Source organism: Macrobrachium nipponense, chromosome 2 (genome assembly GCF_015104395.2).
Source record: "Macrobrachium nipponense isolate FS-2020 chromosome 2, ASM1510439v2, whole genome shotgun sequence".
NCBI lineage: Eukaryota > Metazoa > Arthropoda > Malacostraca > Decapoda > Palaemonidae > Macrobrachium > Macrobrachium nipponense.
In genome coordinates this window covers 98,278,544-98,305,132 of record NC_087201.1, presented here as the reverse complement: position 1 = coordinate 98,305,132, position 26,589 = coordinate 98,278,544, and the positions used below count along the sequence as shown (strand labels likewise).

At 37.6% G+C, this 26,589-nt stretch overlaps 1 protein-coding gene across 1 annotated transcript; it reads left to right on the top strand.

Moving 5' to 3' along the window:
• LOC135221486 (retroviral integration site protein Fli-1 homolog) lies at window positions 1-24,680 on the top strand. Its single transcript, XM_064259228.1, has 9 exons — window positions 1-476; window positions 7,002-7,056; window positions 12,070-12,159; window positions 14,587-14,697; window positions 15,054-15,299; window positions 16,466-16,582; window positions 22,738-22,927; window positions 23,674-23,805; window positions 24,623-24,680. The coding sequence occupies exons 1-8, from the start codon at window positions 453-455 to the stop codon at window positions 23,795-23,797; spliced, it is 957 nt and encodes a 318-aa protein (XP_064115298.1). The 5' UTR covers window positions 1-452; the 3' UTR covers window positions 23,798-23,805; window positions 24,623-24,680.
• Window positions 24,681-26,589: the final 1,909 nt, after the last annotated feature.

The window sequence follows — 26,589 nt, the reverse complement described above, 5'->3', positions numbered from 1 at the left end:
TCTTCTTTGCTCTTTTCACCGAGAGGGTCAAGATCATTCGGTCAAAGTTTTGTCTCGTCTTTTCAAGAAACCAGTTTGAACCATCGCAGCAAATGCTGACAGGAAACTTCGTCAAGTATCCTATTTGGTGATCGTATCTTCCTGCCCGATGGCTGCTTTATAAATAGTTGTTCCGTATTTATCGTGAATCACACGCGTCCTGAAAAACAGACAAACACAAGTATGAAAAGGAAACGGTAAATCGTGGTGTAAATAAGTTGGTCGCCAAAGTTGATCCGCGTTTATGAGAAACTTCGAAAGAAGAAGAAGAAGAAGAATGACAACAAAACGGAATGCTTCATGTGAAAGTTCAGTTAGTGTCTCTTCCCAAAGAACATCGAGAACATTAAACATCTGGTTTGTCCAGCAGAGCCTTTGCGGGATTGGTTACTGAAGTTTATGTGGAGGAAAAGATGGCGTACTACGGCTTTGGAGAGGTAGGTTCAATTTTTTTTTACACTGACCTCTTTCCTTCCCAACCAATGGTCACCGAAGAGCGCGCGCGCACACTCACAGATCAGGTGAAGTGCATTAGGGGGAGAACTCTAAAAGATATACCTAACGTCTGCAAATGCGTAAACGATTCCCAACCAGGGTTCCGCGGAACCCTGGGGTTCCTCACTCCATCATCAGGGGTTCCGCAAGTAGTCTTGAAATAAATAGTACCTATGTATTGCAAATGACGCTGATCTGAATTTACACAGCTCGAATAGCAGTGATAAATATCATATGATTTACATTAGGGTAATAATAATATATATATATATATATATATATATATATATATATATATATATATATATATATAGAGATGTAGTGAGAGAGAGAGAGAGAGAGAGAGAGAGATGATGACTAGAGGGTGTCTGCAACGCCCTTCGGCCCCTATACTAACTGCAGCCCCCTCCCCGCTTCCTTTCTTAAAGCCTACTGTCCAACCTCTCTATATTCTGTCTATTTATCCTTCCGCATCATCTCCTTTATCTTCTGGATCTCCTTCTTTCTCTCTCTCTCTCTCTCTCTGTCCAAACACTCGAACTCACTCTCCTCACGGTCATAAACGCTGAATGCCCGAAAATGCTGCCGTTCTTGGCTTGACAGCCTAAATTGCATAAATCTGTCAGTCTGCAAAAGTAGCAACCCCTTAAGACTGAAGACTGGTCACGGCCTGAGAGGATTCATTGTGGAGAACTTAGTCAAATTTATGTATTAAAAAAGATTTTATAAATTTTAATAACGGCTGCCAAAATTATCCTCTTAGATGTACCCATTGGATTTAATATTATGAATAGCCTCGTTAATTCTTATATATATATATATATATATATATATATATATATATATATATATATATATATATATATATATATATATATGACTGGTAAAAATATTCTCTTACAACAGAATTCCATCTAATAAAAGGAGCCCATAAAAACTCCAAAATATAGAGAGAAAAGTACTATATTTCAGAGACTGCTATCTCTCTCTTCAGGTATATGAATGAGAAAAGTTTACAGAAAAGGTGGTATTTATACCAAGAGGTCCATCCACAGGTAAGACAATTTAGGTCTCCCCCGCTGATAATCTTCCTTTAATCTTCTTAAGCATTTGTTGAATGAAAACCTTGTCGATCACATCTGAATCCCATGCTCCTTTTGAGATGTTCATTACCTCCCTCTCTTTTATTAAGGCCGATTCCATCATTTGACTCTTGTACCGGCAGTTGCTGCAATAAATTATATGTGACAAATTACAGTTTATTCTATGGTTATGTTCATTTATATGGTTGAAAATAGCTGAGTTCTGTTGTCCATACCTAACTGACCGTTTGTGTTGTATTAATCTCTGGGGAAGTGATATTTTCCTGTAGAAATCCGATAGTAAGATTGGTCACAGTCCTGGCATGGGATTTTGTAAACCCCTGTTTCCTTGGGGAATGTCTTTTGTTGGACGCTAATCAGGGATTTGGCTAAGGTGTTTGGGTAAGTAAATGCAAAAGGGTTAGATTTTCCGAGGGTCTGAGTCACTGTCTTAATCCTCTCCAGGCGAGGAATTTTTTTTTTTATTGTTGGGTGTCTCTTTGGTCTTGTTTTGAGGGGGTCGGTAGAAAATTACGTTTGCTTTGTGAATTGCTTTCTCAATTATATGGGCAGGATACTTTAAAGACGAAAGTTGCTTACAAATTAGCTCAAATTCTTTTTCCATGAAATCTGGGGAACAAATACGTAAGGCTCTTAAGAATAGGTTGCTGGCTACACCTATCTTGATAGCAATGTCGTAATAGCTAAAGTAGTGAATGTATGAAAGTGAGAACGTTGGTTTTCTGTATATGGTAAATTTGTATTCTGTCGTGTCTCTGATTATTAAAACATCAAGAAAAGGAATTTTGTTGTCTGCTTCCCATTCAACTTTAAATTTGATGCTGGGCCCTAATGCGTTTAATTTTAAAAGGAATTCATTAAAATTGCCCCACCTATTATCCCAAAATGTTAGAATATCATCTACATATCTCATCCACAGCATGTTTTTGGGTTTTATTGCATTTATTACTGTAGTTTCAAAGTATTCCATGTACAGATTGGCTAAAACAGGACTTAAAGGTTACCCATACTACACCCGAATTTTTGCTTATAGAATGATTCCCCGAGTGAAAATACGTTATTAGATGCACATAATTCAACTAACTTTATTATTTTGTCAAGCGCCAATGGGAAATGATCTGAACAGGGGGATAATTTTTCCCTCAAAAACTGAAGAACGTCCTGTATTGGTACTTTTGTAAATAGGGAATCTACGTCAAGGCTTAAAAGTTTTATGTAGTGAAGAGGTATATGGGCTTCTCTGAATTTGTGACAAAAATCTTCCGAATGTTTAATCTGACTGGGAGAAAAAGTGCCTGAAAATGGGGAAAGGAGGCCAGCTAACCATTCAGACCCATCGTTTCATGTGCCGGAGTTTTCAATTACAAAATTTCTAAATGGTTAGCTGGCCTCCTTTCCCCCTTTTTAGGCACTTTTTCTCCCAGTGTGTATAGATGCATAATATTCCATGCATAAAGAGGTTAAATGGTAAATCAGATTGCATATGGAATTGTTATTATTTTTGTAACAAAAGTCATACAGAAATACATGGGGGATGGTATACATGAATTAATATTTTATACAAAGTCATATAAGAATACAATGGAAAAGGTGTACAAAAGAATACACGGACATGATATACGTTTGTTTTACGAAATAATGCATCATCGAGACACATTGTTAGTATATACGACACACATCCTCCCCAGCTTCCCGATCGTGTGTGAAAGACAATTCATCTAATACATACGGTATGTGCAGCATGTCACTAACGGTTGTATCCAACTTACCATTACCCTCAAGATTAGTATAATTATTATCAATATTATCACAAACCTCCTTTCTATTCATTAACCACTTTCGAAGCCATGGCGAGAGTGTGCGTCTTAATAATCCAATAGTTCAAGAGTTAAAGAGCCACCGAATCCGGCAGTCGAGCTCCCCCCCCCCCCCCCCCCCCCCGACACTATGAGTCATTAAAGATGCTCCCTTTTATCACAACCACTGATTATACAAGTTTTTCATGCTACCTCCAAGACTCCCACCTGAAGATATGAGAAGCTCGACCGACTTTCGAACTGTTATCTCTCTCTCTCTCTCCAGCTCACTACACTTCGTGACATTCAGCATCTCAAATTTCCCTTTTTTCCTCTGTTTCCCCGACTCGGCAGTGCGTACGTCATCCCTGACTTTGATAAAGTTTATTATTTGCTTTTTACTCAGTATAGGGAGTCACAGTCAGGTGGTTTGTAGTTACATACTCATGCCTTTGATAAGATTTATTTTCGGTTTCGAGTAGGATACTACCCGTCACCAGTATATATTTCTCTCCTTTTCTCCCGAAAGTCGCTTCCGAACTTATTGCATTAGAAGAATACTCGCAATCCCCTCCACTTTAAACATTCGTTATAAGTTATGACTCTTCTTACTACCCGACCTCCAATATGAACATTTCGTCTTTTGAAATATTATAAATAATATCTCGTTACCCACCGGTCACTCCTGTGTAAATGGTGTACTGATAAAACCTCTTTCATTCCCGATAGTATATTCCTTATTATTTCACGGAGACTGGCGCAGTGTACAAAAAAACGGAACGCAAAGTCATCACTTATACGAAATATCCGGTTGTATCTGTCTTTTAATTCCGTAAACGGTATATTTAGAAGTATTACGCAGAAATCTGAAAAATCCTTGTGATTAAAATTCAGGCTCAATAGCGTAACTGTCAAAGAAGATAATCAAATTTCTGGGTTACCTTTCCACGTACAAATATACCAGAGACCTATATTATTAATACCTAGGGTGGAGCGGGGTACCCGAGACAATTTAATTCCTGGTTGGGTGAATCTCGGCTTGTTGGGTATGGGTATGAGTCATCTCAGTAAGAGAGCGTCAATATATAAAAATGAGGAGTTCATCCTATTTATATCGCGTCTTTCAGCTCCGAATGGGAATAGAGTAATATCTATACATTAGGAAAAGAATTTATTAGTACTATTTCCGAGTTTCTAGAAACGTTCTTCAGGGGACATCTAACGCAGGATAAAATTCACTGATGGGAACTGTTTTTGAAGGTAGGTATAGTACGTATAGCATATGAGAATAGGACTGTATTCTTCAGGAAGGGATATACCGTGCAGGACATTTACGAATTATTCTAAAAAAATAATAATAAAATAAAATATAAAATTTAAAAAAAAGGGAACGTTGACAAGAAACAGAATCCTACAGTATATTAGTTGGAGGACTTGCAAGGGGGAGATTATTAAAGGACTTTTATAAAGAAAGGTTAATGCCCGCCGACCTCCCGCAGCTCTACGACATCAATATTTAAAAAAAAAAAAAAAGATGAAGAGAGGAAATAGGACGCAGTACTACATCAAGCGGAGGGAGTACCCAAAACGATTAAATTCCTGGTTGGATGAATCTCAGCTTGTTCGGGTATGAGCCATCCTATTAAAAAAGCGTTAATATTTCCATCTACTCCCGAGAATAACTTACGAAAGGTTGATGAAAGAAAGAAAGAGAGAGGGGCAGGAGAAGGGAGATCGGAAGTGATCGGAAATAACATTAGTAATAGTAAAGGCGGTGGTAATGGTAATAGTAATAAAGATAAAATGAGTGTAAGGAGCGAAACTCGCAAACCTATTCGTCTCAGCATTTACAACATGGGAGATAGACATAAAGTTCCAATGTCGGTTAAATCAGTTATACCTCCTCCTCCTCCCCCTCCTCCAGCTGGGTCCTGGGTAAAACGAAGAGAGCTGTTAAATACCGTTAAGCGGGATTAAGCAACGCAAGGAACGTAGAAATTCGAGAAATGCGTCAATATCATTTCACAATGATATTGTTGCGGCTATCTTGACAAAAATGCTGCTCTTCAGAATCTACTACATAATTCTACCACCGGCTTTGTAATTACTTCGTGCATGTGTCAACAAAATATTTTTTCCCCTCCATCTCTTTGTTATTTTGTTATAAATCATCAAAGTTACTTTTATTGCGTCACCTGGCATTTTGACCGATGGATAGTACCACGGGTAACCTGTCGATCAGGTGTCACTCTTGGGTGGGGAGGGAGCTGGGTATCACAGAGAGAGAGAGAGAGAGAGAGAGAGAGAGAGAGAGAACTGAGACGAAATCAGAGCAATATGATTAACTTTTGGAGTTGTTACAGTAAACTGGACCAATTGCTAATCCGACTTCTCAGAATATAATACACAGTGATGACGCGCTATATCACTGCTAAATATAATCGTTTTAGCTGTGCTCTTTTCATTTCTTTCAGCGAATCATCTATGAAAGCTTGCAAGCATTTATTTTCACGTAAGTACAGTTGATGGTATACATACATATGCTAGCGCCATTTTCTAGTTTAAACTGTAGATGCTACACGTTTGTCTTGTCAGTTCAGCAAAATTATTTAGAATGACGCTTGAAACAGACCGAACATTAAAATCATTGAGGGAGATGCAGGAAGTGATGCGCACATCGGTTCTTCTTAGCGAGTACTTTTGGGAGAAGCATTTCCACGAAAGGGGAGCAAAGGCACAGCGAAAGCGAATGGAATAAGAGGAACAAATAAAGTGCAAACGAAGGCTTGGTAGATGAGGAAAATGCGGCCCATCGTCAGTGAATTAAGCTCTTTGAAGCGCAACTGAAATCGGAGGACGGAGAGATAACAGGCAGATCTGGACATGAAAAGATTGGAAATGATTAATGGGAATTTGAGAATGATTTACACTGAAGGTGTAAAGAGGAAAAAGATACAAAAGGTTGAAAATGGGAAGGCTCCAAAATTGGATGGAATTAAAAGTTAAAATAATGAAGTAGAGTGGTGATCATGTAATTGAGAGGCTTACGGCTTACCGGGAAGTGCAAGGTGGGTTAATGTAGGCGAGTTCCCCGCTCTACAAAAAATTAAAAATAAATAAACAGAAAATAAAAGCACACACAGCTAAGCCTATATAATTGTTGCTATTATGCCACATAATGATATTAAAAAATGTAAATTTTTTCTTTCTTTTCATCATTTTCAATAAGAGATTTAAAGCATGATATTGATAAGAAGGTGGACATACCAGTATTGCCTCAGAGGACTATGATATTAGCTATTAGCTAATCATTATCATTATTAATGGTGGGAAAACCCCTCAATCACGTAAGTATATATAATGTTCTAAGGGGACCATAATGATGAATCCTGGGAAAGGTTCGAAAGCTTTGTAAAGTGGTTTTTAATTTATACACGAACTCTTAACTTTTTTTAATTATTGTGGACCCCTTAGAACATTACTAACGTTATAATTCAACAAAGCCTTCGTCGAATGATCGAATGCACACGGATGTAAACGACGAGTAAAAGGAATATCTTTATTTCAGGACCAGAACATTCCAGCTGACGACATTCTAGAGGAGAGTTTGAACGCGCTCGACAGTAAGTAACGCCTGTTCATATGCACCCGGACAGTATCTTCTGTTCTTTTTTAATAAGTGGTATCTCTTCTTTCCGGATTTCCCTTTACATCCTCTTACTACTTCCTAATGAACACCATATTCTTTGGAAGCTGGAATTTCAGTCAAAGGCACCTGTGGTGGGTTTGTTCCATATGAATAGACTTCAAATTCTAAATAATAATAATAATAATAATAATAATAATAATAATGATAAAATCCTCGAAGCTTAAATTTCCAGACAAAAATTCCTATAAAACTGGCCAGATGCTGGTTTTTGTATGAGTGAAGAATCCGTCAGTCATTTTCATTTGTTGTGATTAGTTCAATTATTGACTGAAACTATTATAGGTACCGGGATTATTGTGGCGTAGTTTTCAGATGCGAAAATGGAAAGTTGTCGGAAACCAAAGCAAACGATAATTTTTTAGAATTTTAGTAGGAAACTTAGGCAATGGCTAATACGAATTCTCAGTGTGATGTACAGTAACGACGTGTTAGGTTACTGCTCAATATAATCTTCTTAAGTGCCTTTTTTAAAACGTTTTTTAGTAGATTATCTATGCATGCATACCTGCACATATCTTCGCGTAAGTACAGTAGGGTGCATGTACGTATATATTATATGTTAGTGTCATTTTAAACTTTAGTTCATGAGCGTCTGCATTTTCTCAGTTCAGCATAATCATTTGAAATGACAACACTTGAAACAGAATGAACTTAATCACAGATCTTCAAAGGCAGCTGCTCCTTCCTAACCTTATGTCAGCAATCAGCTTAGCGACGCAGCGCTCTCCCCACCTTTTATTCATTAAGCTTATGGATCGCTCTCGGCCTACCACCCAACAGTCAATCTCAGTTGTAAATGGGCGTCAGCATCTGCTGGGGTCAAGGAAAAATGGCGCGAATCCAACGGTCACACCATTGATAACATATTGAGAAAAAGCGGAAACGTGTACCTTTTTTGCGCTACCCTTTTCAAAGGGGAAAATGTCTATGTATACACACACACACACACACACACACACACACATATATATATATATATATATATATATATATATATATATATGAATATTTATCACATCACCGGGATTCATATAGATCATTCGCGCTACAAATGTCCTTTTATATCTAATTCAATCTACTCGGAATTGATATATTTTCATATATGTACCGAAGGGGAATTTTAGTTGATGATAATTTCGTCCCCTCATGGATCGAACCACCGTCCAGTGGACGGGAACGAAATCAGGACGGCCTAGTGACGTTATCAAGTCGGCCAACAGAGACGGTGGTTCGATCCCATGAGGGGATGAAATTATTAGCAACTAAAAATTCCCCTTCGGTACATATATGAAAATATATCAATTCCCGAAGGTCATTCCCGAGGTCAATTCCGAGGTAGCGAATGAGATATTAAAGGACATTTGTAGCTCGAATTATCTATATGAATCACGGTGATGTTGATAAAATATTCATTACAAGGCTACGTGGGTCAAACGTTCGAATTGGCTAACATGGTAGAGGGGGTTTCATATCGATTCTAATTACGAAAAACACCGAGATCGACGATGGATTTGTAAGGCCAAAATCGATATAAACTTATAGCCTCTCTGTTGGCCGACTTGATAACGTCACTAGGCCGTCCTGATTTCGTTCCCGTCCACTGGATGGTGGTTCGATCCCATGAGGGGACGAAATTATTATCAACTAAAAATTCCTCTTCGGTGCATATATGAAAATATATCAATTCCGAGGTAGAGCGAATTAGATATTAAAGGACATTTGTAGCTCGAATGAATGATATATATATATATATATATATATATATATATATATATATATTATATAAAATGCATATATACATGTAAATAAATTCCTGTGTTAAAACAGGATACGTCTCAAGTATAAAAGGCCCATCAAAACACTCTGGTTTAAAGCTAAGGACTATATTTCGGTGGACTCACTTCCACCCTTATTAAGTAGTAAATCACTGCTCGACAAGGGTGGAAGTGAGACCACCAAAATATAGTCCTTGCTTTAAACCAGAGTGTTTTAATGGGCCTCTTATACTTAAGATGTATATATACATTTACATAAATGTATATGTGCATTTTTGTGTGTATACTGTATAATATGTACCCTTTCATGAAAATGAAATTCATAAACTCTTCCACCAGATTTAATATAACCTAATCTTTTAAAACTCACAAAATTCAGAGTCGTGAACTCCGTTCAAACTTAATATTGTAAATTCCTAAAAGATCTTTATCATCAACAAATCTCTCATCAGAATTAAATGGTGAATTCTCACGCCAATTGAAGCATCGGGATCACTTGCCAAAGTGAGCTTCATTGAGTCTCACATCAAATAAAACCTGCTATATTATGTGTCGTCCGCAGTGAATGCTTTGCATGAGGGCGCTGTTCCAGCCACACTCACAGAGCACCATCCACCGCTATGTGGTCTGCATTTGTGCGAATCCTAAGTAGTAGGTGCTGAGGCGCATCTAATCCAACACGACTCCCTCCCTCGCCATTTTGACAGCTCCTCCCTGTCACTCACTCACTCTCTGGCTTCATCCTGAAATGTCCAAATTCTGCCTCTCCTCGCTCGAATTTTCCAATTTTTCCAAATTCCACTTGACCCCACCGCTTGCAAGCGTCGATCTTTTCTTTTCTTTTTATCTGTGCCATTTTCACCCTCCATCTATATCTCTTCAATTTTGTAGCATTTTAAACTATCATATTACTTAGTTGCTATAAACGCCATAGATTTGATTCTACCTGGCATCTTCTGTTCATGTTAAACATCCTCACAGTATTTCCAGAAAGGCAAGATGTCTCAACATTCCTCTCGTGCCTTCCAGCTTTTGTTTTTATACTGAAAATAAACCTTTTGTGTCTATCTTGCAACACACTTTAATTTGCCATTAGCTATCGCATCGACTTCCAAAAACACGCAAAAACCTACAACATCGCTCATAACAACATAACTTTCAGTTGCTACTTCTACAAGATGCTCGTCCACTTTTGCATTAAGCAAAGCTGGCTTTCTTCTCTTCTCCGCACCCGACACTCATCCCAACGCTTTTACTCATTTGACGCAAGAGTGAATGATCTGTCCTAAGAATCCCTCTGTTTGCATATATCGTTCATTCTCAGATCCATTTGCAATTCAATATTTTTCTCTGTATCTGCTTCTTTAAAGTAAGAATAGTTACTGAAGAGCGAGGATTCATTTCCAGTTTGCGGTTAATCAATATATTGCACTTTCATTTCCTGAGACTCCTAAGTCTATAAACCCAAATATTGTACCACACTAGTTCGCAAAACTATATGAAGATGAATAGTTTATATACAAAACATTATTTCATTCCATTTTCCCGCGTGACTACGCTCGCAATTACTCCCTTGCAATTTAGTGACCCTTAACTGAGTCATATTGACCCCTCATAAACAGCCCGTTTCATGTGTCTTTTACTCTCCATCACCTTGTTATGTGCCCTCCGCTCATATAGAAAACAATGTGATGGAATAAAAGTGTGAGTGTGGTGGGGAGAATAAATGAGAAGTTGAGGGAAGGAACAGGATTATTGGAGCTTATATGATTACAAGACAAAAGGGAGGATTGTGAGCAGAAGTACAAGAGGCTCAAAAGGAGGCCAAGAAGAAGGTGAGAGAAAAAAGAAGGTATGTAATGCAAGTCGGAGAGGGAAGAGGGACTCCAAGGAGAATGAGAAATTGCTCTACAAGAAATCTAATTCAAAAAGCTTACTAAAAAATTCATTTCAGAATAAACGTAATATGGAGAGACATCTGCTTGAAGGCTGTTAATACAGTCCTGGGTTGATGAAGTGAATATTCTAAAGGTTTTTTGAATAACGAAAATAGGAGAGAAGCTGAGCTGGATGATGCTAGAGAGCGGAAAGGGTTGCGGCGGTTGAATAATGGTCGTGGAAGTTTTGGTTGAGGCTGTCAGGAGGACAATCACAGGACCTAAAACTGTAGATTCTAAGAGCTGATGCAGTTACAAGTAAGATTTTGCGATATGGTGGTCAAAGGGTGATTAAGTGGTACACGAAAATTTGAAAGGAGAGATACATGGCGATGCAAAAGGGGAGTAAAAGAGCTAATGTCGGTAAAGAGATGAATCAGAAAGTTCTGAGATGGTTCAGTGATGTGGAAAGAAAGGAGGATGAGGGATGATGAAAAACGTACACAATCTGGAGCTGTTTCAGAAATGAGGAGAGGAAGACCTGCCAAAGGACTGGATGAATGAAGTGGATTTGGTAATGTAAGGAGAGAGTTGAATATCCAAGAAGCAAGATACCGTATATAAGACAGAAGTAAATGACGCCGTCTGCGTGGGAGACTGCGACACGCTGTTGGTGAGCGACTAGATGTGGGGAAGTTTTCTGTGCAGTGAGTTCTTCCATGAGTGTGTAGTTTAGGTGTGAATTTGGCAGTGGCCATTGTCTTTTCTTTCCTGGAAAGCCACCCGTTAGGAGACACGGCTTAATGGTTTTCAATGTGCATATTGGGGTGTGTATTGCTAGTACATGTATAAACGTTATTTGCCTATAGTAGATTCACATCAGCCGTGCAATTGATGTCTTGGCCAGTCCCTTACGACGCTCCTGATTGGCTGTTGATAAGCCAATCACAAGGATGGAAACTCGCAGCGTCTCTCTCGAGTTCACATAGGTAGGATCTATGTTTCACCTCTCCTGAGGATACTTTTGAAAGACGTATCCCTCAGGAGATGTGGAACATAGATCCTACCCATGTGAACTCTCTCGAGAGACTGCGAGTTTCCAGCCTTGTGAGTGGCTTATCAACAGCCAATCAGGAGCGTCGTAAGGGACTGGCCTAGACATCAATTGCACGGCTGATGTGAATCTACTACAGTAGTAGCGTGTAGCTGACTCCAGCTCTGTCGGTCTTCGAGAGTTCCAGGCTTCTAATTCAATAATATTGTTCTTCTTGATAGTTGGCGAGCACTTGGAAATTCTAGATGACATGTCCGAGGGAGAGTTCGAGTCCATCTGTGGTGCAACAGGAACAACAGAAGACATTTTAGGTAATTTGCAAATGTTTGTGTGGTGCCTCTGCTGACCTTCTTTGGCAACGGGAGAGGATTCTTTGTTTTTACTGATTCGAAGTACGTCACTTTCGAGAAAGAAATTTAATAATAGTTTTCAGTGGAGTGTTCCATTATAATGACGATAATACTAGAAAAATAGAATTCAAAATTGTAGGTTTGGAAGATTATCCAAAAATTATGATAGAACTATAGTAGATTCACATCTAGCATTCATTTGAAGTATCCCTCAGGAGAGGTGGAAAATACATCCTGCCTGTGTGAACTCTCTCGAGAGACTGAAAGTTTCCAGCCGTGTGATTGGCTTATCAACAGCCAATCAGGAGCTTCGTAGGGGACTGGCCTAGACATCAAATGCACGGTTGATGTGAATCTACTATAGTAGCCTAGTCAGCTCCAATTTCAACCAGAAATAAACGGTATTTACAAAATAAAAGCTAATGTGAACTCCAATTCCAGCAAAATCAGAATTTTAGTTTCCTAAAATTAGATGAATCCCGATTTCCCCGCGCGGAAAGGCGGCACTGTCTATACATTACTCAAGGATTTTACCAGAGTCCCTTTGTCCCCTGATTGCACCCATTTTATAGCCTTTTACTTTAGTACCTTTTGCTGTCCATCCTCTGGCTAGTACTGCTAAGTGTAATTGTGGGGGATTTCTCCCAGTTCTACCTTTAGATCTTTGTACTTCACCTCCTTTATCTTCTACTGTCCCAGAACTTGGCAATCAATCCTTAAGGAAACCTGTTAGTTGTTTCCATCCCCTTTACTACCACCAGTTGATCACTCCAGCTAAAGGCTCAACTCGCAAACAAACTTGTCGCAGGAGTGGGGAATGAAGAGAATGCATCACCACTAGGCCTAATGCACGAAGGATTCGTAGGCCTGTGATATAAGATTCTGACGGTGCTACTCGGTTTGCAGAGCAACGATCTTCCAAAGAAAGAAAAAGCCTCGGTACCTTCCAATGAATACCCCTCGACTCATTTTCTGCTGTTCGTGTCGAAGCTTCATTATAAGTTTAGCTCTTTCCATTTAATCATGTGATCTTGATCCTAGCTATGTTTTACGAAAGCACTCCGTTTGAATTCAAGCGTATGCTGTGTGATGTCCCTTATTTTGAATATGCAAATTCATGAAAAATCATAATTTCAGTCATCTCTTTTCATTTCTTTTGTGTTATTCCGAAATCATTTCTTTGTGATTCTGCATCATATTCAAGATTTGGAAGGTGGAAAAGCAGAGAAGGAAATATCGAATTCACTTTATAAGCACGAAGCCTAAGTGAACCTGGACAGTGGTGCATTTGTTTTTGGCTTTGTTAAACGCCTTTTCCATCAAGTGTCGTTCATGGCATAATTTTGCAGATACCCAACGGATGGACACTCATTTTGAATTTAGCAAAACGTTGATCGCACAATATCCTAAACGCTGAGATTACAAGCTTTGTGCAGACACGCCCAATGTTTCACTGGATTCCCGTGACAAGAATGGATTGAACACTCAGCACTGGCCGCTTCCCTAAAAGTAATAACATCGAAACTATTTGTTTTGGTATCATGTCCGTATAAATCATCCAACAAAAAATATTTTTCGTCGGTCTCTCTCTCTCTCTCTCTCTTTTTTTTTACTAAGGTCAGTGAAGGAATAAAATGAACTTACTAAATTGTTTAGTGTTCCTTTGATAATTAAATACATACCGTCATTACATCTCAGCGAATAACTTTGATTTTTTTTATTTGTGGATAATAATGATCAGGAATGTCGGTTTCAACGAATTCCATACAAATATTGGCTGGTGTATCCGTTACGGGTGAGACACTGAACACACCGAACTTCTGTTTCAAATCTTCTCTATCTATCAAAAAATAATACTGCGAACGAACGTCCATAGCAAATAGGTACTGCAGTGCACTTCAAACTTATATTGTATGTTTTAGCAATAGAAATTCGAATGGGATGTTGGTGGATAAAGCCGAAATACTAGAGTTCACAATCTTCCCCTTTACATCACCCAACCTTTATATTCTTTCAAGGAAGTTTTGTAGATGTAACCGATGTAAATCGGTGCACATTTGTACAGAGTCCAAGTTTGTGTCTATTTCGCAAATACCCGGGGACTCAGGTCGGAAAACGGACAGCATTAGGCTCTCTCTCTCTCTCTCTCTCAAGGTTCCGGCTTAAGAGTTCTTTTTGATATTACAATACAGTATAAAGACGATCGTGTGGGTTTTGTGTCTACCATCGAAGTTTCACGTTTTTGTGACGATTTCTTAAAAGATGAGGTGCTACAAACTATTATTGTTGTTATGATCATCATTAATAAGAGGGCCTTTTCCCAATGGATTATTACAGTCTTTTTATATTATTAGTGTTGCAATCTCACCCAATATTGAATTCTTCCAGGCGCGCCATACTACGACATAGGGAACTATTCAGGATATCCAGGACCTTCTTCTCATCACCCAGTCTTCCCCGACTATGAAGCTAGAGGACAACTCAGATACGACGACAGTGGTGGGGAACATCGAGAGTTTGATCCTCTCTCTGTTGGCTGATTAGGATAAATGGGACTAATTGTGCCTCTCAAACGTTTGAACATCGATCTATCACATGTTTTGCCATTGAAATGTCAAGATTTTCATGATTGAAACCATGAATGTTTAAAAACAAATCTTAAAAATTTACCAGTTCTATCTCAGTATATATTGTACTGAAGCTCAAGTTTTAACGCACTTAAAGTTTAAAAAAATTATGTTTTTGGTTCTTGCATGTTCAGTGTAAGTGTAGAAGTGTCTATTCACCTTTATGAAAAGGAATGAAGCAAAGTCATTCTAGGGTTTTATCAAACGACGAACTTTTCTCATCCGCAGCACAAGCTAACCGTATGTTGCCATCGGATGCAAGCGGCAAAGTTTCGAGATCACCGTTACCAGGGTGGTATGGAAGAGGCAAGGAAATGCTGCTGAGTCCAGGATGGCCCAGCCACGGGGAGGACTCGAGAGAACCAGAATCCCAGTTGCACAGTAACGACAGTGGCTCGACAGCACTGGAATCTGAGCTGGAACAAAGGGCATCTCGCTGTTTCCGTCCAAGAAGGGAAGCCTCTGCGCTTAGTAGTAAGTCAGTAAGCATAATTTTTCCTTTCCTTTAACCAGGATATGGACAAAGGTTGCCATCATCGAAGGTACCTCGGCAATTTTCGTCGCGTCCCGAGCGACAGTTTTGGCTATTTATATCCAACCAAAGCCGGAAGGTCTTTTTTACCCATACCTGAAAGTATTTTTTATCCAATAACTCAAGATGTAATCCTCGGATCAGAATGAAATTTACTGGTCACAATAAACTGTCCGTTCGAGGAAAGATAGTTTGAATCTGTTCAGAACCAGAAGCTTTAAAACTTGAAATTATCCAGATTTGATTAGTATGTCCTCTAAAGGGAAAACAAAGCTTCCAATTAAACTTCTAATATAAAGTAGTTCTATATAGAAAGAAAGAGAGCAGGAACAAGCCGATTCAGATAATCAAACAGGAAACCAAAGTTTGGAGCAACGGGCTTCCATAAACACTGGACAAAAAAAAGAAAAGAAAAAAAAAAGGTATCGATAGAGAGGAAATAGCTGGAGGTGCCTGGCATCAAACGGATAAAGTGTCCATTCTAAGATGAAGTCCCTTCTAAAGTTCTCTTTGGGTTTAATTGGTGGCAAAATGTAATGCAAATGAGTTCAAGTGATGTTAGTACCAGTTGGATTGCTGTTCTATTTAAGCGTGTTTAATAGCACTTCTACTGTACAAACCAGTAAAACTTACTTATTGTTATTATTACTCTGCTATTGTTGTTAATGGCAATCATAGCAAGCCGTGATCTGGCCTCCAGGTTACTCGGGACGTGTTAAATATTTTCCCCTTACGCAGATGTTGTAAACATTAGACTCCTAACTTAACGTAAATTAAAATGTGCTTGAAATCTACATTCAGGTAGAGCCTTGTTTCACCAACGAAAATTAATATAAATACTCTATATTGTATTAGATATAATTCTTACTGTACTGTTAAACATGCACCTTATTTATTTTTTACGTTTTGATTCTAACAAATAAATCATAAATATCATCCATAGACCTTTCCTAACCCCCAACAACAACAACAAAGTAGTTTGTAGGCTTACTCCCCAAGTAAGCGACAAATCTGGTTTCCTTTTCTCGATGGCGTTTCTATAGTTATTGCAATGGAAGCAGCAGTCGAAGTGACGAGGATTTCAGAAAACTAACTCAAAACTATTCAGCAGGTGGAGCAGGCGCTGCAGGTAACGACGACGGAAACAGTAGCTCGTTGGCGCCAGGGGGAGGACCCTTGGGGGGAGACCTGCTGACCAAAATAGAAACCAGGAGGGGAAACCGAGGTGAGGTTCCGATCGTCGTTTTGTTACTAAGGTAGCACTGGAAGTTTTTTTTTTTTTTTTTTTTTTTTTTTTTGAGCATTCAAGGGAATGATGGGGGTACTTATGCTTTTGCCTTAGAAATATATATATATATATATATATATATATATATATATATATATATATATATATATATATTATATATATATATATATAGATATATCATTATATAGATATATATATAATTATATACCATATATATAGCGAATACCACGGAAATGATAGTCAGAAATCCAAGCGCTTTCGTCTTTACTAAGACAATGTCAAGGAGCGAATGAAATACAATTGGAGAGAAAGGTCTCAGGTACACAACAAGATCAAGAATACCAGATGGTTAATTATCAAACGGGTAAAATTTAAAAGAGATAAGCCAGGATTATCGGATATCACACGGTCACCAACCTAAACAGATTTGACCCTAACCGAAATTACAAAGTATCTTTACAGTCCAAAACATGTAAAAACTGAATATATTAATTTTGTTGCTTATATTTATCTACAACTTTTTTCATTATGAAAGCATCAAGTTTAAATAAACCAAGACTTTAATTTAGAACATTTCTATTATTTGACTTGATGAAACAAGATTCAATGATATTCCTTTTAACTGTGTCATTACATGGGATTAAGGCTCTTGCTTGACTCCAGTTAATAGGATGATCTAAATCTCTCATATGTACGAATAATGCATTCGATATTTGCCCAGTTCTCACAGAAATATTGGTGCTCTTTGAGACGTTGTGAAAGATATTTCTTTAAAATCTGCCTTAATGTAGTTAAGAATTTGTCATCATTCGTAAAAGGCAAAGAAACATAAGTATCCTGTTTAGGTACTGTAGTTGCAGGAATTTTTGGCTGAAATTTGTTATTCAAGAATTTTTTTAAGTATTTCTCAAATAGAATTTTGGGGTAGCAGTTATTCAGAAAATACTTGCTAAGGAACTCAACCTCATGATGAAAAGAGAGCCAGTCTAAAGAGAGAAAAGGCTCTGTGCAATAACGTAGCAATACTGTTAAGCTTAAAATTGAAAAAAAAACATGAACTATAAAAACTTGAACCAAGCCCAGTGTACGCTTGCTTCCAGAAGACCGAAGTGGGAGAAGTGCTGGTTGGATCTGGTGATTAACACATCCAGGAAAGAAACGCACTCATCGTTTTTATGTTCTATGGTAAATGTAACACTAGGATGGAGATTGTTAGCGAATTTTAAAAAGTGTTCCGCAATACATTTACTTTGAAAAAGTAGGAAAGTATCATCAACATACCGTTCATAATATAAGGGGCGAAATAAGAACAAACAGTTGTTAAAGAGCATTCCCTCCAAATGACAAAAATATTTGCCACAACTGGACCCAAAGGAGATCCCATGGCGACACCATCGATCTGCTTATAATGCTTTCCATTGAATAAAATTCTGTCCAGCACAGCCAAATTTAAAAGTTTTCCAAAATCATCTCTATCAAAACCTTGATAGATAAAACCTGGTTGTATAAAAATCTTACCTAAAATAATTTGTATCGTTGCCTGCCATATGAAACTCCATAAGACGAGCCAGATGTGTACAGATCCGAACATGTAAGCTCACTCATTTTATTATTGTCCTTAAGTGATTTTAGAAACCTATTAATTCTGTCTTCAACTTTATAATCACTTAAGGACAATAATACAATCAGTGAACTTACATATTCGTATCTGTACACGTCTGGCTCGTCTTATGGAGTTAAATTTACTATATATATGGCTTACCGAAAGTGCATAAGGAAGGAATCCCATCAAGGCCCATTTTGGCCTCATAATACACGTAGCTGTGAGTTAGCAAAATTTTCGGTCCAATATTACAACCGTTTTCAGAAAATGAGCATACTACCTTGTCTAGGCGGACCACTCACAGACGATCTGGTCGTACGATGAGAACTTAGTGAAAAAAAATAAATTACTGCAAACTCACGTTACTGCCCAGTATGAACAAAGTAGTCAGTCTTAAGTTGGTAGCCACACAGTTCGGACGTGGCGGAGGGAAGGAATATCTGATAATGAACCATATATGCTCAGACTGTGCCGTTGCAGCCAAAATAACAATAAAAAAAAAAGCCACGAAAAAGATATTGGGTTAATGATTGGTTGTTGAAGAAGAAAATCTCACATTTATTGCTTTTAATACAGGTAGCTCCCAGGGATTGCTATGATAACGTAAGGGTGGACGAGGCAACATTCAGTTTTGTAGAAAGATGATAACGATCGTGCAAAAGGACACATGCATGAAAAATCCACAATGCCCTATGAAAGGCCAAGTGCCACATTACGCTACTTAGCGACTGACTGTTCTTATCAAGATATAAAATGAGTGTGGCCATATCGCCCAAAGCTCTTAGAAGAGTCATGCTGGAGACTTGTTAAGCTATTTGGACAACACTGCAAAGACTACATAATAAAGATAAATAAAATTCTTGTATACATATTTGTATCTTTGATAAAAAATAAACTAGCTTTCAGAAACAAAATAATTGACTTTCTACAAATATACCAGTTCGTAGTGTATAAAATTAGTGTAGGAAATTACAAAAGCGAAAAGGCAATAAATCTTTGTGTAACCAGTCATTACACTACAATATTTCGCAATCAACACCAAGTACCTACAAGAAAAGTATAAGGGTGTGAGGGAGGTTTCATTACCTCCCATTATGATATTACTATTACATTGTCTCCAGTTCTTAAAATCATAAATCATTTAGGAGCTTTTTAGCGTATATTCTTATTTCGTTTATTTTCTTATTTTTCTTTTACTTTGGAATATAACTGATTAAACGTCCTGAGCAAGACACCAATTTCTCGTTTTGAGAGATTACGTATTGTATAATATACTTTGTTATTATGTATGTTATAATATACATACATACATATATCTATCTATATATATGCATACATACGCGCACACACACACACACACACACACACACACACACACACACATATATATTATATAATATATATATATATATATATATATATATATTATATATTATATATATATATATATATAATATATATATTGTTCAAGATTTTGAGCCAGAACCAAGGAAAGTAAGGTCTTTTACCAATTTCATGCATCTTTGTCTATATGCAAGTTGCCCCTTTGAACTGTAAGCATCCATTCTCTCGAAAAGCTATCTCTTCTCCCATTGGCTGTCAGAATCACCCCCAAAGGGAAGAGGCCGGATCGTACCAGGAGAAAATTTTAAAAGGATGAGAAGCCAACGGCTTGTCCTCAGAACTACCTTGGAGCTGGGAGCGCTCAGAGCTCCTTACAACGCCCTGAAGACCACACTTTGCCCCTTTCTGCTCCCCCCCTGCTTCTGGGGAAGTCCCAAGTATTTTTATATGTCCATAGTGCACAGAAACATCAAGGAGAAGGCTACGTTTCAAGCCCAGGACTTCCAAGTACTGTGAGAGTAAATTCCAGTTCAGCCAGGGAATTGTTTTACCTTTGTTTGTAGTTTATTTACATTTTTCCAAGGCGACTCTCCCCCCTCCTTTGTTTAGCTTCTCATTCTCTCCATCTTGGTTCAATTCTGTAATTACTCTCCTTGTGATACTAGTGAACATCCCCTAGTAAATTCAAGCAATGAAATAGTTCTCTTTGCATAAATTCCCAGTCATTTTGTTCCCCCCTGAGTGGCCTGTAATCTTTTGATTGAAAGAAAGTAGTGTGTAACGTTCGCCCTTGTGTGCCCCCCGCCTTATGCCAGTGTCCTATCTCTTTGCAGACAAACACCGTGCCTGATTGTGGTAGAAATTGGAAACCCTTGGAGCAAGCCTTGCATTTTCAGTATGTTTGTGCAAATTTCTGAACGCCGTGTCTGGTTGCCCCAGCCACGTGTTTCCAATGGATCGACTAATCGACCCCCTTATTAGTCTCCTGGACCTCTGTAAATTAATGTAAATACAGTGCATTTAAAACTAAAGTCCAGCTTTTATGTAAATTCCTACTTCCTCAATAAAATTGGCCTTCTGCCCTAGTAGTTTTTTTTTTCTTTGTGTTCTGATCTCTTGTCCTCCATTCAAGGACAAATTTTTCAGTGTTAACTACAGTTTCTAGGAGTGAACGAGCAATTCAGAATAATGGATATATATATATATAATATATATATATATATAGATATATATATTATATATATATATATATATATATAGATATATATACATACATATATGTAACAGAATCACGAAAGTTAGGACGTGATAATCCATAAATAAAGATAAATGCCACGAAGGAAAAATAAGACTCGCAGACTCCTTCGTTTATTTTTCCTTCGTGGCATTTATCTTTACATACATATATATATATATATATATATATATATATATATATATATATATATATATATATATATATATATATATATATATTTATATATATATATATATTACATAATGTGGTACTTTGAAACCTTGTTGTTACTCCAGGATCTAGAAACTCTACGGCCTTCAATTTCCAACATCACTGTGGTGAATGAAAGTTTTATGTAATTTAATTTTGTTTACACTCATAAGGTAAATTGCAATTACATAAAATTTTACAAAATTTAGTACGTAAAGAAATAAGAAAAATGTGTATAGAGTATATCATGTCTAAGGGACGACATGTCTTACGCACCACTTCCTGATTTCTTTGATGTGTCTACTGTCCTTAATTCTTTCCGATATGAAGGCCTTATATTTATTATTTATCTTCTTGTTCACCATTTCTTTCGTTGCACCAGGACACTTTTCCTTTAGTTTCTCAAATAACCATTAATAAGCTGCATTTCTTTTTTGTTTGTCAGAATATTCTTTACTTTTAATATTCCACAGACATTGCTATGACTTATAAATTTCGAAGAACCCCGTCCAGAGCTCTTTATCTATCGAAAGTCTGACATGTTGAATGATTTCCTCTTCTGTGCCGTTTCTTGGTAAATGAACTTTCTAGTTCATCATGCCTCGTCGAAGACACCACTCATGGTCAAACTCTCAAGTTCTGAACGACTTAATCTGAAAAACCCCTATTTGACTGTCGTGTCAGACCGTGAGTTGCTCATTCAAACCTCAATTGGCAGGTTTGTCGATCCGGCTTGACTTACTGCTTGATCAGATCTGACTTGACTAAAAAACACCCCACTCACATTCAAACTTGCTTAAACCCCACCGATTTCGATCGAGCATGACAAATCCCATCTGACGTGAGTGGCCGGCCTAACTCCACTATGTTTTCCAGAGATTGTTACTCAGGACCTCGATCTGTATATGGTTATTCTTGATATTGTTTCGCCTTTCACTAATTTACTGCCGTTGCAGGCAACAATACAAATTTTAGATAAGATTCAATGCCAACGGTCACTGTGTGACGTTACCAAACCGTACGACTTATCAATCAGGCAGTCACATTCTTATTCTGTCCTCTCCAAGTAAAGCTACCTCCCATTTTCACTTTCCCTTGAACCAAGTAATTCGATATATTTCCAGCGAGTATGATTTTCAGAATCATATCTTCAAATTATTCTTTTATCTTGTGTGTTACTAAAATATAGTATAAGGCAACAAACAATTCTTTTAGGAATTTTCTCTTTTCCAATTATACTTAACCGTACTCTTCCTTTAAGTAATCAAGTATTCTCAACAGTCAAAGCCTTCTCAAAGTGCATTCTTCAAACCTCTTTCCCTACTCATACTTAAAAGCACTTCTGCTGAATACACAATCTCCCCTCTCTCTCTCTCTCTGTGTCACCGATATTTGTGTTCAAACCACACAGCAAGAAAAATTTCCACTTTGTCCCTGAAAGATCAGGTTCAGGATTAGATTCTCCCAGAACTTGTTCTTTCATTGGCCCGCTTTTCCCATGCTACTTTCAATTTAAATAAGATTATCGATGGAATAACAAACCTTTGTCCTTCAAAGGGGTCAACATAGTGTCATCTCAACTCCAGAGCTACTCTTCCTATCTCTTGATGTCTCAGCCAGATTGGACTCGATCACTTTTTGTGCTTCCCAGTAACTAACACTTTGGTTGAGCTAAGAGTATACTGTTAAGCTTTCTCTCTTTTTTCCTCATCATTGTTTTTCTTTGCCATATCCCAGCTCGTTGGCCTAAAACCTGGGAGTTCCTAGTGCGACTGGTTATCAGCAGTGAGACTAATCCGTCCTTAGTCTGCTGGGAAGACGAAGCAAACTACACCTTCCGTATCAACAACCCATCGGAAGTTGCTCGAAGGTGGGGGGCACGAAGTGGCAAGCAAGTTAGCTATGATCACTTCGCCAGGGGACTCAGGTAGGGACGCAGTTCAGTTAACAGCTTTGCTTTTATCGGCGTTGATTAGGTGAGGACGTTGCCAACAAATATGCCATCTCAGAGATTTTGTCTTCATTTATATATATATATGTATATGTGAATATTCATCACATCACCGTGATTCATATAAATCATTCGAGCTACAAATGTCCTTTAAAATCTAATTCGCTCTACCTCGGAATTGATATATTTTCATATATGTACCGAGGGGGAATTTTTTAGTTGATAATAATTTCGTACTCCCTGATTTCGTTCCCCGTCCAACTGGACGGTGGTTTGATCCCATGGGGGTACGAAATTATTATCAACTAAAAAATTCCCCCTCGGTACATATATGAAAATATATCAATTCCGAGGTAGAGCGAATTATATATTAAAGGACATTTGTAGCTCGAATGATATGTATATATATGTATATATATATATTATATATATATATATATATATATATATATATGTATATATATATATATATATATATATATATATATATAATATAGGTATCCATATATATATATATGTGTGTGTGTGTGTGTGTACCTATTATATACATATATACCTATATATACATATATGTATATGCAGGTATGCATGTATATATACATATATGTGTAATAAGAAAAACAAGGCAATACGTGATTGAACAGTTAAGAGTATGTCTTTTCTTTATCTAGTCATTAATTCGTTGTGAAACTGGTATTTGAATTTTGATCTTACACCGTCAGGTACCATTATGGAAAAGGAGGTCTCAGAGAAGTGCGGGAACACAAACTGGTTTATGGCTTCGGACCAAAGGCCATTGATTACTTGACGAAAATGAAGACACTCGCAGGAATGGACAACTCCTAATGGAGATGGTAACGCTCAGAACTGGAATCTTGGGTTTCCAGTAAATTACCTCAAGTGACATTATGGGGTCCCTATTAATTACGCATTTTTTGAAATTTTGTTTCGAATCAATAATCTCAAGTGAAGTTTTGGGTTTATAATAAATGATCGATAGTGACATTGTGGGTTTCCATTAAACGATATCAAACGAAATTTTTGGGTTTCCAGTGAATTAGCAAAAATTTTGGGTTTCCAGTGAATTAGCTGAAATGTTGGGTTTCCAGTGAATTGGCTAAAATTTTGGATTTCCAGGTAATTAGCAGAAATTTTTGGGTTTCCAATGAACTAGCCTAAATTTTGGGTTTCAGTAAATAAGCTAAAATTTTGGGTTTGCAATAAACGATCTCAACTGAAATTTTGGGTCTCCTATAAATCATGTCAGATGAAATTTTTGGTTTCCAGTATTCTCTAGACCTTGATCCATATCATAGTTGTTTTTAATGGAGACATTGTGAAACATTATGGAAAGTCTGATTCATCGTCGCTCAGCCGAACAAGTTTACCTTCCTACATAAAATGCTATTGGGTCGATCTAGATAAAAGAAATCGAAATTAATAAAAAGAAAAATTTAACTAAGATCGTAGTTGCTACAATTTCCAATTTCCTTTCACTTGATCTGTCTTTTCCCATCAATCCAGAAGCCTGCCCTTTCACTTGTACTGACTTTACTCCCCCTGTCAATCTTTTCTCACTATTCCGATTGTCTATCTAATTGAATCAACTGCTTTTATTATCTAAAACTTTTCCTCAAAACCTAAAGCTGATTTATCTCATCACTTTGACAGGTTGTTCGTTTCAATTCGGCTTGCTCATCCTTTTACCGATTTGGAAAGGCAGAGAGGAGGAAGGAGGAAGGAAGGAAGGAAGGAAGAAGAGAGGTCAAAAATCGTTGACCAAATTCAGCAGAGAGGTGTTGGGACGAATATGCAATAGCATCATCAACATTCAGGGGGAGGCACTCGAGGGTGGGCAAGCCAGCAAGCTAGCGCGGAGGGAGGCTATCTAGGCCCAGAGTTCTGGTGATGTTGACACGCTTCTGCTAATAACGCTGCTATGTATACATGAAAAATCACGTCATACTTCAGGGGTTTGGCATACTGGATGTTCATTCTAAAATCTGCTAATAAAGGATCATGATCGCTTTGACTACTCATTTATTTTCCTTCGATGGGGGATTCCAGAAGGTGTAAACCTTCCATTTCTTTTCCTTTCTTTCTAGAATGAGGGTGTTTATCCCAAGCCTTTTTATAACCTGGAACAACTAGTGATTTTATTGACTGCTCAAACCAACAAAGGTACAAAGAATTTTACTGGAAACAGCCTAGATCGTTTTCTCTCAGTGGGATCGATCACGGGTCTCTCGCTCGTGAGATATATCTGTCAATGGTCCAGGTCATAAACGCTAGTGTTAGGCAACAGAAACCTACCACCATGAACCACTTTCTCTAGACAGATAAATGTGTGGCAGAAACAGACATCCACAGCGGAGAACAGTATTCTAGTCAAGGAAGGACAAATATTCTAAAACAGGTTACTTTGATTTTATCATTGTTATGAGCACATAAGGCATTACGTACAATACCCTACTTCCGTGCAGCATTTGTTGACGTTTTCAAAAGATTTTTCTAAAACCTAAGGTGTGAGTCTACACTGTAAAGTTACACCGAGTATGGTGAAAGCTTCAGACTCATCCAGCCGAGTCCCACCAGGGGAGGATTGGGTGGAAGATCAGTACGAAGCCTACAAAGCAAAAGTGTTTTTGTTTCACTATTGTTTAGTGCCATACTACATCGACTATACTAGTATTCACAAATCCACGTAAGTCCCAACTGAGAATAAGGAAAGCTTCATTTACCATAAGTGGAGACTATATATATATATATATATATATATATATATATATATATATATATATATATATATATATATATATATATATATATATATATATATATGCATATATATATATTTTTGTTAAAAGCAATTGCTTTAGTGGCATCAATAAGTTTCTTGCAGGTAGCTTCATACCGACGAAGTTTTTTCCGATTCTCGTTCGTCAATTTCTGGTGAAAAATACGCAGACTTCCTTCTTCCAATTATTGAATTTTGTCACGAAAGCTGTTTCGCCTAATGGCATTATCAAGCGACTACTGACTTACAATCTGACCTTTCGGCCTATTTATTTCATCGTGTGGGAGGTATGACCTTGAGGTATGGGTACTGGTCTTAGGTTGTCTAGGGATTAACAGCTTAAGGGCGTTGTCTGGACACAAAGAACATAAGGATATATGTACTGTGACAATAAGAGAGAAAGTTTAAACAGTGGTTAAATAAATATTCAAAATACAATGCTATGTGCTAGAGTTTCCTTAAATGTATGTTTTTTTAAAATTAATGTTACATGTTGGTTTTAGATAAAAATGACATAATTACAAACAGGAATGAAAATGAATATAGAAATCTAAATACAAGAATAAAAATATATGAATATATTTTATAGCATGCATAAAGGTACAAGAGATATTTTCTGTTTATACATAAATGTAAATTTATGTGAGTGAGTGAGCGTGTGTGTGTGTGTGTGTGTCCAAATGGTCTACATTGGTTAACGGCTGCTGATTCGTGTTGGGCAGGGTCTCAGCGACCTGAGCAAGGATGTTACTTGACTTTCGCTGACGCTGGGTCTTCTCATGTCTTCCAAGGGGCGCGATGTTCTCGGTGGATTGGGGCGCGCTGTCTGGTCCCTGTTGGC